We start from the raw sequence: 13,518 nt of genomic DNA, 5'->3' as shown, positions 1-13,518 counted from the left end.
TGTTCTTGCCATGTGTTGCTCAATATTATCCTTAATACTGCAATTCCTTCCATTAATTTATCTGTGAAGCATACTGGCCTATAGTTGCTTGCATCTGCAAGGTCACCTGTTTTATATAACAGGATAATATTTAACTTTTTCCTAGTCCTTTGGAATTTCCCCAGTGCACAGTGACATTCTAAAAGTATGTGTCAAGGATTTATATATGTACTTGCTAACCTCCTTACGAACTCGAGGATAAATATTATCTGGTCCTGGTGATTTGTTTGATTTCAGCCTATTTAATCTGAGCAGCACTTCTCCCTCTAAAATTTCCAAATCCTTCACTACCTCTGTAGTACAGTAGTCCCTTTTACTGCTGGGTGGTTATCTACTTCCTCATATGTGAGGACATCAGAAAAATGCAAGTTTAGAGTATCTGCTATTTTACAGTCTGTACTTATTATTGCCCCTTTACTATTCCTAATGCACTTCTCCTCTTCCTTAACTGTTCTTTTACTAATAAAATGCTGAAAGATTCTCTTTGGTTCATCTTTCTCCTTATCTGGTATATTCCTCTTTAACTGCCTTTTAGCCTACCTAATATCCTTCTTAACACTTGCCCTCATGTTCTCATACGCCCTGTGATTTACATTGGAGTTATTAATCTTACAAACCTTATACAGCTGATTTTTTTCCTTTGCTCTGCTCGTGTGCCACTATTTGCATGGTTATCCTAGTTAATATTCAGGTAGCTAAAGTCCACCAAGATTATAATATCCCCCTGTAAACTTAACTTTTTAATATTACTAAAAAGATACGCATCGAAATTACTGTCTGCATTGGGCAGTCTATAACACTTTATTAATTTATTAAAAATTAAAAACTGAAATCTGCTTTTCATATAATTATTCAGAGCCTTAGGGAAGTAGCAGAACCTCTATGTAGCAATTACAGCTAAGAGTCTTCTTGGGTAAGTCTCTACTCTGAGAAATTAGATGAGAAACGTCTTTACACTGCCATCATCAGGTCCTACCACAGATTCTCTAGGGGCTTTAAGTCTGGGCTTTAACTGGGCCACTCAAGGACAGTTAGACTTGTCTCAAAGTCACAAGTCACTCCAGTGTTGTCTGGCTGTATACTTCCTGTCATCGTTATGCTTAAAGGTGAATTGTCTCTTCAGTCTGAGGTTGCATGCACTCTGGAGCAGGTTTTTTTCAGAGACCTGTCTTTATTTGGTTAGATTCTTCCTTTCCTCAATTCTGACCAGTCTCCCTGTCCCTGCTGTTGAGAAACACACCAATAGTATGATGCTGTAACCACCCCACTTCATGGCAGGGATGGTGTTAGGCAAGTGATTAACAGGACATGGGCTTCATCAGAAAAAGTGCTTGGAGTTCTGCCAAAGATTTCAATTTTTGTCTCATCATACCAGATAATCTTTTTCCTTGTATTTTCAGTCCTTTAAATGCCATTTGGCAAATTGCCAGCGGGATGTTATATGCTTTTCACTTAAGAGTGTCTTCCATCTAGCAATTATACCATAAACATTTTATTGATGAAGGGCCGATGACATGGTCATCCTTATGACAGGTTCTCCCATCTTGCAGAGGGCTTCTGAAGCTCTATTAGAGCAAGGGCTAGGTATCACCACTGATGCCCAAATTCGATTCCAATTCACAATGTTCTGATTCGATTTGATATTGATTTTATCTTGACTGAATTAATGTGCATTGATACTTTATACTGTATTTGAAGTGCATGCTTTTTTAGAAATTATTTAATCATGCATAGAGAACATTAATATAATGTGACAAGCTTAAGTAACACTTTATTTAAAGGGTGTCAAGCTCAAGAGGTTACTGTACTCCAGGGAACACTCAAAGCTTTATAAACAGTTTTATATCCTTCCTCTGATCTTTGCCTCCATAAAGTTTTACTGCTGAGGTCTATAGAGAATTGCGTGGACTTAGTTTCTCTCCTGACATGCAGTGTGAATTGTGGGACCATATACAGTATCTCACAAAAGTGAGTACACCCCTCACATTTTTGTAAATATTTTATTATATCTTTTCATGGGGCAACACTGAATATATGATACTTTGATACAATGTAAAGTAGTTAGTATACTGCTTGTATAACAATGTAAATTTGTTGTCCTCTCAAAATAACTCACAGCCATTAATGTCTAAACCACTGGCAACAAAAGTGAGTACACCACTAAGTGAAAAATGTCCAAATTGTGCCCAAAGTGTCAATATTTTGTGTTGCCATCATTATTTTCCAGCACTGCCTTAACTCTCTTTGGCATGGAGTTCACTAGAGCTTCACAGGTTGTCACTGGAATCCTCTTCCACTCCTCCATGACGACATCACAGAGCTGGTGGATGACCTTGCGCTCATCCACCTTCCATTTAAGGATGCCCCACAGATGCTCAATAAGGTTTAGGTCTGGAGACATGCTTGGCCAGTCCAGCACCTTTACCCTCAGTTTCTTTAGCAAGGCAGTGGTCATCTTGGAGGTGTGTTTGGGGTTGTTATGTTGGAATACTGCCCTGTGGCCCAGTTTCTGAAGGGAGAGGATCATGCTCTGCTTCAGTATGTCTCAGCTACAATGAACTGTAGCTCCCCAGTGCCGGTAGCACTCATGCAGTCCCAAACCATGACACTCCCACCATCATACCTGACTGTAGGCAAGACACATTTGTCATTGTACTCCTCACCTGGTTGCCACCACACATGCTTTACACCATCTGAATCAAATACGTTTATCTTGGTCTCATCAGACCACAGGACATGGTTCCAGTAATTCATGTCCTTAGTCTGCTTGTCTTCAGCAAACTGTTTGCGGGCTTTCTTGTGCATCATCGTTAGAAGAGGCTTCCTTCTGGGATGACAGCCATGCAGACCAATTTGATGCAGTGTGCGGAGTAAGGTCTGAGTACTGACAGACTGACTCCCCCACCCCTTCAACCTTTGCAGCAATGCTGGCAGCACTCATACGTCTGTTTTCAAAAGACAACCTCTGGATATGACGCTGAGCATGTGCACTCAACTTCATTGGTCGACCATGGTGGGGCCTGTTCTGAGTGGAACCTGTCCTGTTAAACAGCTGTATTGTCTTGACCACCATACTGCAGCTCAATTTCAGGGTGTTGGAAATCTTCTTATAGCCTAGGCCATCTTTATGTAGAGTAACAGTTCTTTTATTCAGATTCTCAGAGAGTTCTTTGCCATGAGGTGCCATGTTGAACTTCCAGTGACCAGTATGAGAGAGTGTGAGTGCGATAACACCAAATTTAACACACCTGCGACTTTGTAACACTAACGAGTCACAGGACACCGAGTAGGGAAAATGGCTAATTGGGCACAATTTGGACATTTTTCACTTAGGGGTGTACTCACTTTTGTTGCCAGCGGTTTAGACATTAATGGCTGTGTGTTGAGTTATTTTGAGGGGACAGTAAATTTACACTGTTATACAAGCTGTACACTGACGACTTTACATTGTATCAGAGTGTCATATCTTCATTGTTGTCCCATGAAAACATATAATAAAATATTTACAAAAATGTGAGGGGTGTACTCACTTTTGTGAGATACAGTATAAACCGGTGTTGGCCTTTCTAAGCTATGTCCAATAAATTCCAGTTGCCACAGGTGGACGTCATTCAAGTTCTAAATAAAAATTTAGGAGAATGAGAGTAAACAGGATGCACTGAATACAATTTGGAGTGCCACAATAAAGTGTCTAAATGTAAATTTAAGATTTCAGTTTTTGATTTTAAATCAATTTACAAACCTTTCTGAAAACATGTTTTCACTTTGACTTTATAGGTTGCTGAGTTTACATTGATAGACACAAACAGAACATTTATCTATTTCAAATTAAATCTACAACACAATAAAGTATGTAGACAATGAAGGAGTTTGAGTACTTTCTGAATCCATTGTATTTGGAACTAAGACATTGAAGATTAAGAAATTCTGGCTACACTTTCTCTAGTACAAGACTTTACCAATGGCACATTAGGCAGAGAGCAAGTTTTAAGAGATCACTTTGACTTTTGACTTGTGATGATCACTCATAAGTCATTATCGATTACTATGAACATTGATATGGACGTCTACCGCCAGTTGTGTCCCACCCTTGAGAGATCTACTACATCCAATCACACCATTCCAATGGAAGTACAAATTCTCTTGGAGCATGGTTTCCTTTTCACTTCAGAGAGAACTTGCAGGCATATCAGGAGTATCTCAACTTCCTCATTCACATGTCCAGGTTTTTCCTACAATGAAAGAGCTCAAGGTCTAATTAAAAAGGTACTAGAGCAGAATAAGGGATTATTAACTATGACTGCTGCAAAAGATTGACCCCATGTTGCATACTCAGTGAATGAACATAACAAATGGACACAAAGAATAGGAAATACCAACATTCAAAAGACATTTAGATAATATTCTGTTTTCACTTGCCATTTTAACAGAGTGAATGATAGTAAGAACCATTTTCTGGGTTCAACTGGGTTGCCTGGTCCCCCATACCAAAAAGAGATACTATATTAGAGTAGACATGTTTACAACTCACAATTTTGTTGACTTTTACAGTACGCAAGAGGGATAGTTACCTCTAAGTCCAGGTCACAGGTGTATACCCCACCATATTACGATATCTGAAGACGTCCTTTAAGTGAAGACAGCATGCTCATTGCCAAGGGCGTACATTTAAGAGGAGAGGATTTAGGATTTATAAAACTAACCACAGGTGGGAAGGATTTATGAACATGTATTTGTGTATGGATATTTTATAAATTACAATAGTTGCAGGTACTTGTTAGGGGATAATTCTACAATTTTAGTTTCATTTCATACAGTATGTTTATGAATGAGGTCCTGGGACAAAATGCTTTGAGCGCAGGGCACTCGGAAATAATGTAACAAAGATAATTATAATTGTTGATTAAACTGAACAGAATTTTTATAATGCAATGGTTTTTGCAAATTTTTTTTTTTTTAAACTGGGGTTTTGGTAATTTCTCATCCCACATTTGTCCCACAGTGTTAATTCTGAGTGCTCCTTCCCACTCTATCTTGTCTTTCACAGGACCTCAACCCCGATAAAAACTTATACTTTGTATTAATACAGACATTCAGAATTATTTATTAATAAAGTGCTATTTAGCAATCCCTATTTGACATTATTAATATTCCATTAGTTATGTCTTTCTATTCTTTACCTTCCAAGTACAACCACAGCACTTAACTCCAAAGAATCTTTCTCATAGCACTAAGAGATCTTATTTCCTACAGTACATGACTTCTTTAGACAGCATAATAAGTCATTCCCAAACCAAGTTCAGAATTCATTTTAAGTTCCCTCTTAGAAAGGGATCTAGCCTGGTGTTCTTGCAGCCTAACAGGCTGCGACATCCCTCCAACCTAAACATCCTTAACAAAACCATCTTGCTGGGGCAGTTCCCAAGCTGAATGTTTTAAAAGCTAAAATGCTCTCATTATCCCAAACATTAACATTATATTATTTAAAATCACTAGCTTCCTCTGTCTAAAAAATGAGCAACATGTTCCCACCTTCTTTGCTTAGGACTCATGTGTTTTTATCTAGTACACTGAAGGTCTTCTGGTCATTAACAATCTTTCTCTGAGTCAGTGACCCCTGTAGTCTGTCCTCACTATAGTACTCCTTTGAATATATTTATTTTAATGCTTTAGAGCAACTTCATAATGTTAATCATCTTGTAATTATTTCTGCTCCTGCATTTTAATGTTACAGACCTTGTCCATTATACATCTTCTTTTAAATATTAATTACACTAATTGCCAGCTTTTTGATGTATGCTAATATGATATTCAGTTATATAGATGTTTTTGCTTGTTTTACAATCCTGCATGTAAAATTATCTCTGCTGTCCAAATGTTAAACCGTGGACCTGGTAAACATTATTTTGTGTCACTGTTCAATGTACCAAGGTACAATATATGTATAGTTGCTAATGCAATAAAGTCCATTTGACTTAACTTGATTAGTGTCTTTGCCAGATGATTTCTATCTTCCTCCCAGGGCACCACACATACTCACAAATTCTACTGCTCCACAGAAGCCTCCCCTGTGTCACCACTTAGGTGGACAAATGAGTTGTTATTGCCAGTTTGGGACCCTGGTGGCATCCTTTCCAGCCAGGCACCACTTCAAACATAAAGAACATAGTTGGCCATGCATTTGGTATAGATATGTATGAAAAATAAGTAAATAATCATTCCTTGTCATAATCATAATCTAGCACATAAACTCATATTTAAAAAGTGAATGGGAAATAAGTAATTAAAGTATGAGGTGACCCAATTAGGTTTCACTAGAGCCATTTTTATTGCTTACAAACTACTCTAAATACTGTTCTAAAAGAAATACCACAGCACTTCTCCTTTGCTTAAAATTCTGAATGATGACTACTAAAAACAGAACAGTGTCACTGCTTTAAGAGATGTGTTCAGCTCCTGTCCATTAGATTTCCAACTTATTCTGAATACATTAGTGTGACATCTGATGCTCCTACTCATACCACACACATTCAGCTGTGCTAGAATTTGCTGTTTTCTAAGCTTCCTCCGCGAATGATGTTTAGCTGAGAAGCTATATCCTGTGACTCACTGAACAGTTCTTCACATGCACTTAGGAAGTTCATACAGCTAACTATGTCATAACTGATACTAAACTAAAAAAAACTTCTCCAATGCTTCAATTTTTTAAACCTTTTACTATTTTAAAAACAAAGGTCATGTATAACTGCATCGTTACCGTTTTTTCTTCATTACTGCTACACTTAATATAAACCCTCCTTATTATCCGTGTTTAGACGTTTAGCTTTTGCCATTAAATTATTCAAGTTTTTTATACTTTATGAAATGTAGAATATAAAAATTAATCATCAGTACAATAAAATTAACATTTCTTTAAACTAGAAGCTCATGCATGCACTGAAGAAGTTGATCAGTGTTACATGTTTAACACAATGAAGGGGTATGAACCTCCAGAACTGAATTTCAAGTGTAACTATTCAAAAAACGGCAAACCATTTATTGAGAAAAGTGAGTGTGAATGTTTATCCTAATGCATGGAGTTTTGATCTTTTTATTCTATACATTTTTATAAAATAAATATTTATAGATTTTATCAGCCATTCATATAAAGAATGGCAACCTAACAAAACAGTTGTGAATATGAAGGTAAGGTAGTAATAATTACTACTCATGGTGCTGGAGAGGGGCAGTATTTTGTATCTACTTATACATTTCATGAGCCCATTGTTTTCATTAAAAATTCACTGGGATCAGACAATTATCCAGCAGCATCAGAACCCTCAAGAGAATGGTAGTCTATCACAGGACAACTCTCAAAACAGGCCTGTTTAGAATCACCAGTGTATCTCACCTGCATGTCTTTGTGATGTCATAAAGCATTTAAGTACCCACAGAAAACCTATGTAAACAAGAGAACACTCTAGGCAGTATATGCGGCATACCACTAAACACTAGACCAGCATGGTGCCCAATATTACGAACACAGTGAAATGCAAAATTGCACTTGGTAGCACTTAAGGCCAACAGCATGTCTCTCAACTATGAACTTTTCCGGAGGTTAGATAATTTGAAATTAAGCATGAGGTATAGAGGAATAATTTAATTAACTTTCTCCAACATATAATTCACAAAGAATACCAGCAGATTAAGGACTGCAGTAGGGAAGGCATAAATAAAAGCAAGAATGTAAAAATAAACAACGGAAGAACATGTTACGGTCAGACCAAAAAATATAGAAAAGTAATGGCCAAGTGTTACGAAATTTGGGAAGAGACTATCATAGAATAAGGCAGGAAGAAAATCATTCTGTAATCAAAATACAGGAGATGCCATGATAATGCTGTTGGTGTGAGCAGAAGGCTAGCACAAAGAAAAAATGTAGACCTTCAGTGTAAAGAGGATGTTTCTTATGACGTGACAATATTTCTTTAAAGTATGACGTATAAACTATTTGTATTTATTTCAGTGATATTTTTCATTTTAATGGCTATCAAAAATAAATAATTTGCTAAGCATTCCCATTTAACCATTATTTTATGGTTACTTTTATAACCCTGGAGAAGACCACAACTATTGAACAGAATAAACAGCACTGAAATGAAGCCTACCTTTTACTTATCCTCAGAAAAGCCCTGGTGACAAAGTAAAACAAAAAAATAAAATAAATTAACAAAAACAGAAACAAAAAATTCACATGGTCAGCTAAAATGCAAATATATTTGCCACATATTAAAAGCATGCAATTCTGCAGCTGGCAAAAAGAGATACCAAGGTCAAACAATATAAAATGACTAATACTAATCTTTTCTTTTAATTAATGGTAGACTAGCTTTCATTAACTGCAGCTATTCTTTATTATTATTATTATTATTATTATCTAACAATAAATTAACAGTGGATTTTAATCATATTATATACTACAATTTACAAATTCAACATGTATTCTACATTTCACACATTAAAAAAAATAGAACTTTTCTGTTTCTCAGTTAAATAACAGTAATTTTCAAGGTAATTTATCCACTTAAAATAGTACCTGTCTAATTTTCATGAACGTGGAAAATGTATACCACTACACCCACCAATGGTACATTTTTATAAGCAGGTATAAAAAAAGTTTTTTTGTTGATCTGTGAAAAAAATGTCATACTTAATTACCTATAGATGAACAATATGGTGCAAAACAAACAACACTTTAAAAAATTCAATACACATATTTGTAGGCTGCCACTAGACTGGTGGATTGACAAAAACAACCTTTTTTATTTATTTATTTTTTTAATGCGACTCTTTGTAGTTTTTTTTTTTATCTGATTTATATCTAATCCAAATTTTTTATACAAACAGCAATGTGCAAATGAAGGACAGTATTTTTTTTTAGTCCTTAAGACTTTTAATTATTGGTTGGTACAACAGGTAAACTGTAGCCTTCTCTAACCAAGCTACCAGACATTTCTTCAAATGTGGTCGCATTACTGTAACATCTGTCTAGTTTCATCCACAGCCCAAGCAAACAGAATTAAACATAAACACCTCTCAGTAGCTCAGTGAGGAGTGTTGTGTGTTGATTAGCACATGTGAGTACTCATGACAATAATGTCCCTGTAACCATACAACCCTTCATTCAGTTTTTATTTAGTGTTGTTCATGTGTGGTAAAGGCTAAAGGTGCTGAACAGATATAAAACATTAATAATAGACATGAAAAATAGTTTGACTCAAATATGAAACATAATCATTCCTGTTCAGAACTGGAATCAAACTTGACAGGATCAAACAAAAAGGGAATCACAGTTTCAGATCAATGCTTGTATTTTATGTTTTTTGTTACACACACAAGAGAAGAAAATCCAATTTGTGAGTGAAATATATGAATTGTATATATAATTGTTATAAGGACTTACAGTAAAGGAATCTCAAAGATTGCTTGTTCACCTTCAGGAACAGTATGGTGATTCAAGAGAGACTCTAGTGGTGACACAAACTCAAATTTTGCACTGCACTGTATGTAGAGGTTCTTCTAGAGGCTACAAATGATATCAAAAACATCCTCTTCCTTTTAGAGATTTCAGCTTTTGCTGATGTAAAGGCTGAAATCAAGATCAATTATGACAGAACTTTTTTCAACTTTAGACAGTGATTTTTACTGTCTTATTGGAGATCTTATGCATTTTAATAGACCCTCATCCTTAGAGATTATTCTTGTGTAGCTGTATAGAAGAATTTATGTTCAGTTTTCTGTTTGTTTAAATGTAATTTACTTGGTAAAAACATAGGGGAATGACTGAGAATATGAAAATGAAGCAAAATTAAACATAAAATTAAATATTGTGCAAGTGATGTGATGAATTATTGCATACAAAATATTCAGTATAGTGTAATAAAATGTATACTAAAACCATTATAATGAAACTATTTACTGAACATGGCCCTAATCTAATTTGACCCATAAACAAAAGACTGCCTGAATTCCACTTTAAAATTGTGCCAAACACATTCTGGTTCAACAGAATGCAGAATCTAAACAAATAACATGTGGAATTAGGCATGTTATAGAAATTTTATATCACACGAAAAAGGACTACTTAGTTTTATCAATTTGGGGGAGACAGTACATTTTCTATAACAAAGTAAATTTTTAAAGTTTTATACTTCAACCTCAAAAGCAGTAACAGATTGTGAAACTTTGTGAGAAGGGAGATTTTTTTTATAAGACGCTTTAAATATATAGGATACTGTAGAATATCGACTCCACTTTCCATGGTACAAAATATAACAACAACTATGACAATAAGAATGGACCTGGATGTGGACACATTTATTGGTACACCTTCAATAAAAAGAACAACACACAATTGTCCTTGAAATAACTTTAAACTGATACAAGTAATTGGCACCCATCATTGTTTATTCCGTATTTAACAAAAATAAAACTGTGCTTTACACTTTTTTGTCTGTGGACATACACCTGATGTGACTTGTCAAACATCTTCAGTTGTGCCTCATATGTTTAAAGGACATTCTCCCAGAAGCATTGTGGCTTGTCAATATCCATTTTAACAAGTTGCAGTCTGACATTTTTAGATTTGTCTTTCAACAGTGGAGTCCTCCTGGGACTTCTTCCATTGAGTCCACTGTCACCCAAAAAGTGACAGTGTGCAATCAGACACTGATGGACCGTGACTTTGGAGTTCAGATTATATCTCTTTGAAAGTCATCCTTGTTTTTTTTGTCTGCCATTCTCACTATCCTTATGACCATTCTGAGGTCTATTTTCCTTTTGTGGCTGCGTCCAGGGAGGGTTTCTACAGTCCCATGGACCTTAAATTCTTAATAATTTTTTCAACTGCTGTCACAGGAACATTATGCTGCTTAGAGATCATCGTATAGCCTTTGACTTTAACATGCTGGTCTATAATTTTCTTTCTCATCTCCTCAGAAATTCTCTCCTTTGTTTTCTCTGGCTGAAGTTCAGTGTGGGGCACACAATGATACCAAACAGTAAGGTGATTATATTTCTCCATTTAAAAAGACTGAATGCACAAATGGAGACGTGTGATACTATGGAAAGAACAGCTTTTGAAAAGCACACTAATCCATATATTTATGATATGTTTTAGGGGCAGCAACAAATGTGCCCAGGCCATTTTAGAATATGTTTTTTAAAAAAAACAAACAACACTACTTTGTTTTTTTTCCCCCACACTTACTTTGCTTTACTTGATGACATATCAAAGGCATGCAGGTATACATGGGACAACTGCTTTTCATTTAATCACTCTTCCGGAAGCCTACAGTACTTTTTCAATGAGCAGTAAGGGTATCAACAAATTTTTTCATGTCTGTATGTCAACACAGTGTTTACCAAGCAGCATTTTAAGCTGTCTTTCAAGATTAATACATCCTCCTTTTAGAAGAACACAAGCAATAAGAATCACAGAGATGACACACTGATAGTATCAGATGAACAATGTGTTTTGCGTAACAATCAGTCAAACTTCTTGCACCAGTGAGTCAACATTAATATTTTGTAGTAGCTTTTGTACTCAGAAAGCATAATGGATATTCTTTAATAAAAACAGTTTTGTCCATGAGATTCTTCTATTACAGTATGTTTCATAAAGCAGGTTGAAAGTACTGAAAAAGGTTTTACACATCCTTATATGTATCTTCTCCTCACAACAAATCGTCACCATGCCCTACTTTGTTGCCTAGGGCATTATCATCTGCTAAGCATAATGTGTCGTCTTAGTAATCTGAGAGGAATACTGATTGCATTATTTTGTGCATCTCCCTCATGATATTACTGTTTGATAATCATCTCTTGAAATATCTACCTATATCTAATGGTGATTTGTTGATCACAGCTATTGCTTTTACTGTACAGCAATAAAGGTATGGATTATTTGAACAGTACCTCATGTTTGCCTCAGTCTAACAAACTGAGCACATTCCAATGCAAACAAATACACTTTTTCTTTGGGCAAAGACGTGTCGCTTGTCTGGCACTACTCAGAATTGCTTGGTTTGGGACTGTATTTAAATAAACTATAAATTAATAGTTTACATTTCTATTGAATAATTTAACATTCTTTCTCTTTAATCACATTGTCTTTGAGAAAAATAACATATTTACTGGATTTTAAAATTATTCAATAATAATAATAACACATCACCATCGCACAATGCCTTTCCAATGCAGATTTCCACTAAAAAGAACCACCAGAATTCCATTTTCATGAAATGCATACTGCACAAGTTTAAATAAGAGCATCCTTGATAAATTTTAGTAATTTATTAAGCAGTTTAACATAAATTAAGAAAATGTATATATGTATCATATATTCATTGCACATGTCTTTTTCAAACAACCTGCCATAAATTTTCAAAGGTTTTATGCTGTTAGTAGTGGATTTTTACTTACTAAATGTCACGCTATATCAAGAAGGACCTTCTAGCTGGTAGCATTAAAATATTATTTAATAACCCTGCAAGTTTCTGTCAAATCCTATTAGCTATTTTTTTTTATCTCTAATTCACGTGCCTTAAATTATAATATTTCCTTGTTTCAGGTGTGATGCTATGCAAGTACGGGATTTCTTTTTATGTATAATTATCCTTTAGTTGTTTTCTTCCACACTTACCAAGCTATCTCATTTAAACTTGTCAGTTATCTAACTATGCAATGTGAATGTTTATGCATGATGAACAAGCTGTATTCTGTAGCCACTTATCATGGTTAGTTATTTTAGTATGTCTGTTTATGAACTATGCATTCCTTGAGCTGGATCATTCAGATACTTGGACATTGACATCTCTCCTTTCTTGCAGGGCATTGTAAGATCTGTGTCCTCATTGTAAGATCTTATAAGATATTTAAAAGTGACAAGAAATCCTTTTCCTCATTTTCCATTTTTCACTGTTCTAGACTGGCAGTTATCAAAATGAAGATTATCATACATTCAGTTTTGTTAGTACCATGCTCACACCCTTCCCCCTACAAAAATGAAACACTGTTCAGAAGCTAGATTTCTTCTCTCTCTGCCTTTTATTGGAAAGGCAATAGTCCTTACCATTAAAACACTGTACCTCTCATTTGTGATAAGTTGAACGGATGATTAGCTGCCTTATTTAGAATTACACTATATGATTGAGCATTTACTCTTATACCCCCATTGAGATGGTAAAACCTGTCTAATTAAACTATTCTTGGAACACACATCTGTTTTCCAGGTCAAGGTATTAAAAGATATGGCAGCATTTATGATTACTCTGGACTCCGTGTTCCAGTTACTGAAGTCCAGGTGTTTTGTCCTTTCTCCCTTATTTTCCAGATCCAACTCAGATCAGTCCTTAGTGTAAGCCATGTCTCAATATTCTCCCTTCTTCCCTTACCTCCTGTTTTATAACTTTTGTTTATTACCTCTAAACTTAAAGCCAG

General features: G+C 35.4%; 1 protein-coding gene across 10 annotated transcripts in view; it reads right to left on the bottom strand.

Moving 5' to 3' along the window:
- The window catches only part of cnksr2a (connector enhancer of kinase suppressor of Ras 2a), a 763,738-nt gene that overhangs the window by 502,012 nt on the left and 248,208 nt on the right, over positions 1–13,518 (bottom strand). For 6 of the 10 annotated variants that reach the window (XM_039745560.1, XM_039745565.1, XM_039745563.1 and 3 more), the window contains exon 4: positions 8,187–8,210. The exons of the other annotated variants lie outside the window; for them this stretch is intronic. In XM_039745560.1, the coding sequence (XP_039601494.1) occupies positions 8,187–8,210 (24 nt within the window). The remainder of the gene's footprint in view (positions 1–8,186; positions 8,211–13,518) is intronic. 10 annotated transcript variants of the gene reach the window in all.

This window comes from Polypterus senegalus, chromosome 2 (assembly GCF_016835505.1).
Source record: "Polypterus senegalus isolate Bchr_013 chromosome 2, ASM1683550v1, whole genome shotgun sequence".
NCBI classification, from domain to species: Eukaryota; Metazoa; Chordata; class Cladistia; order Polypteriformes; family Polypteridae; genus Polypterus; species Polypterus senegalus.
The sequence above is the reverse complement of the archived record's forward strand: the minus strand, read 5'-3'. Positions and strand labels throughout refer to the sequence as shown.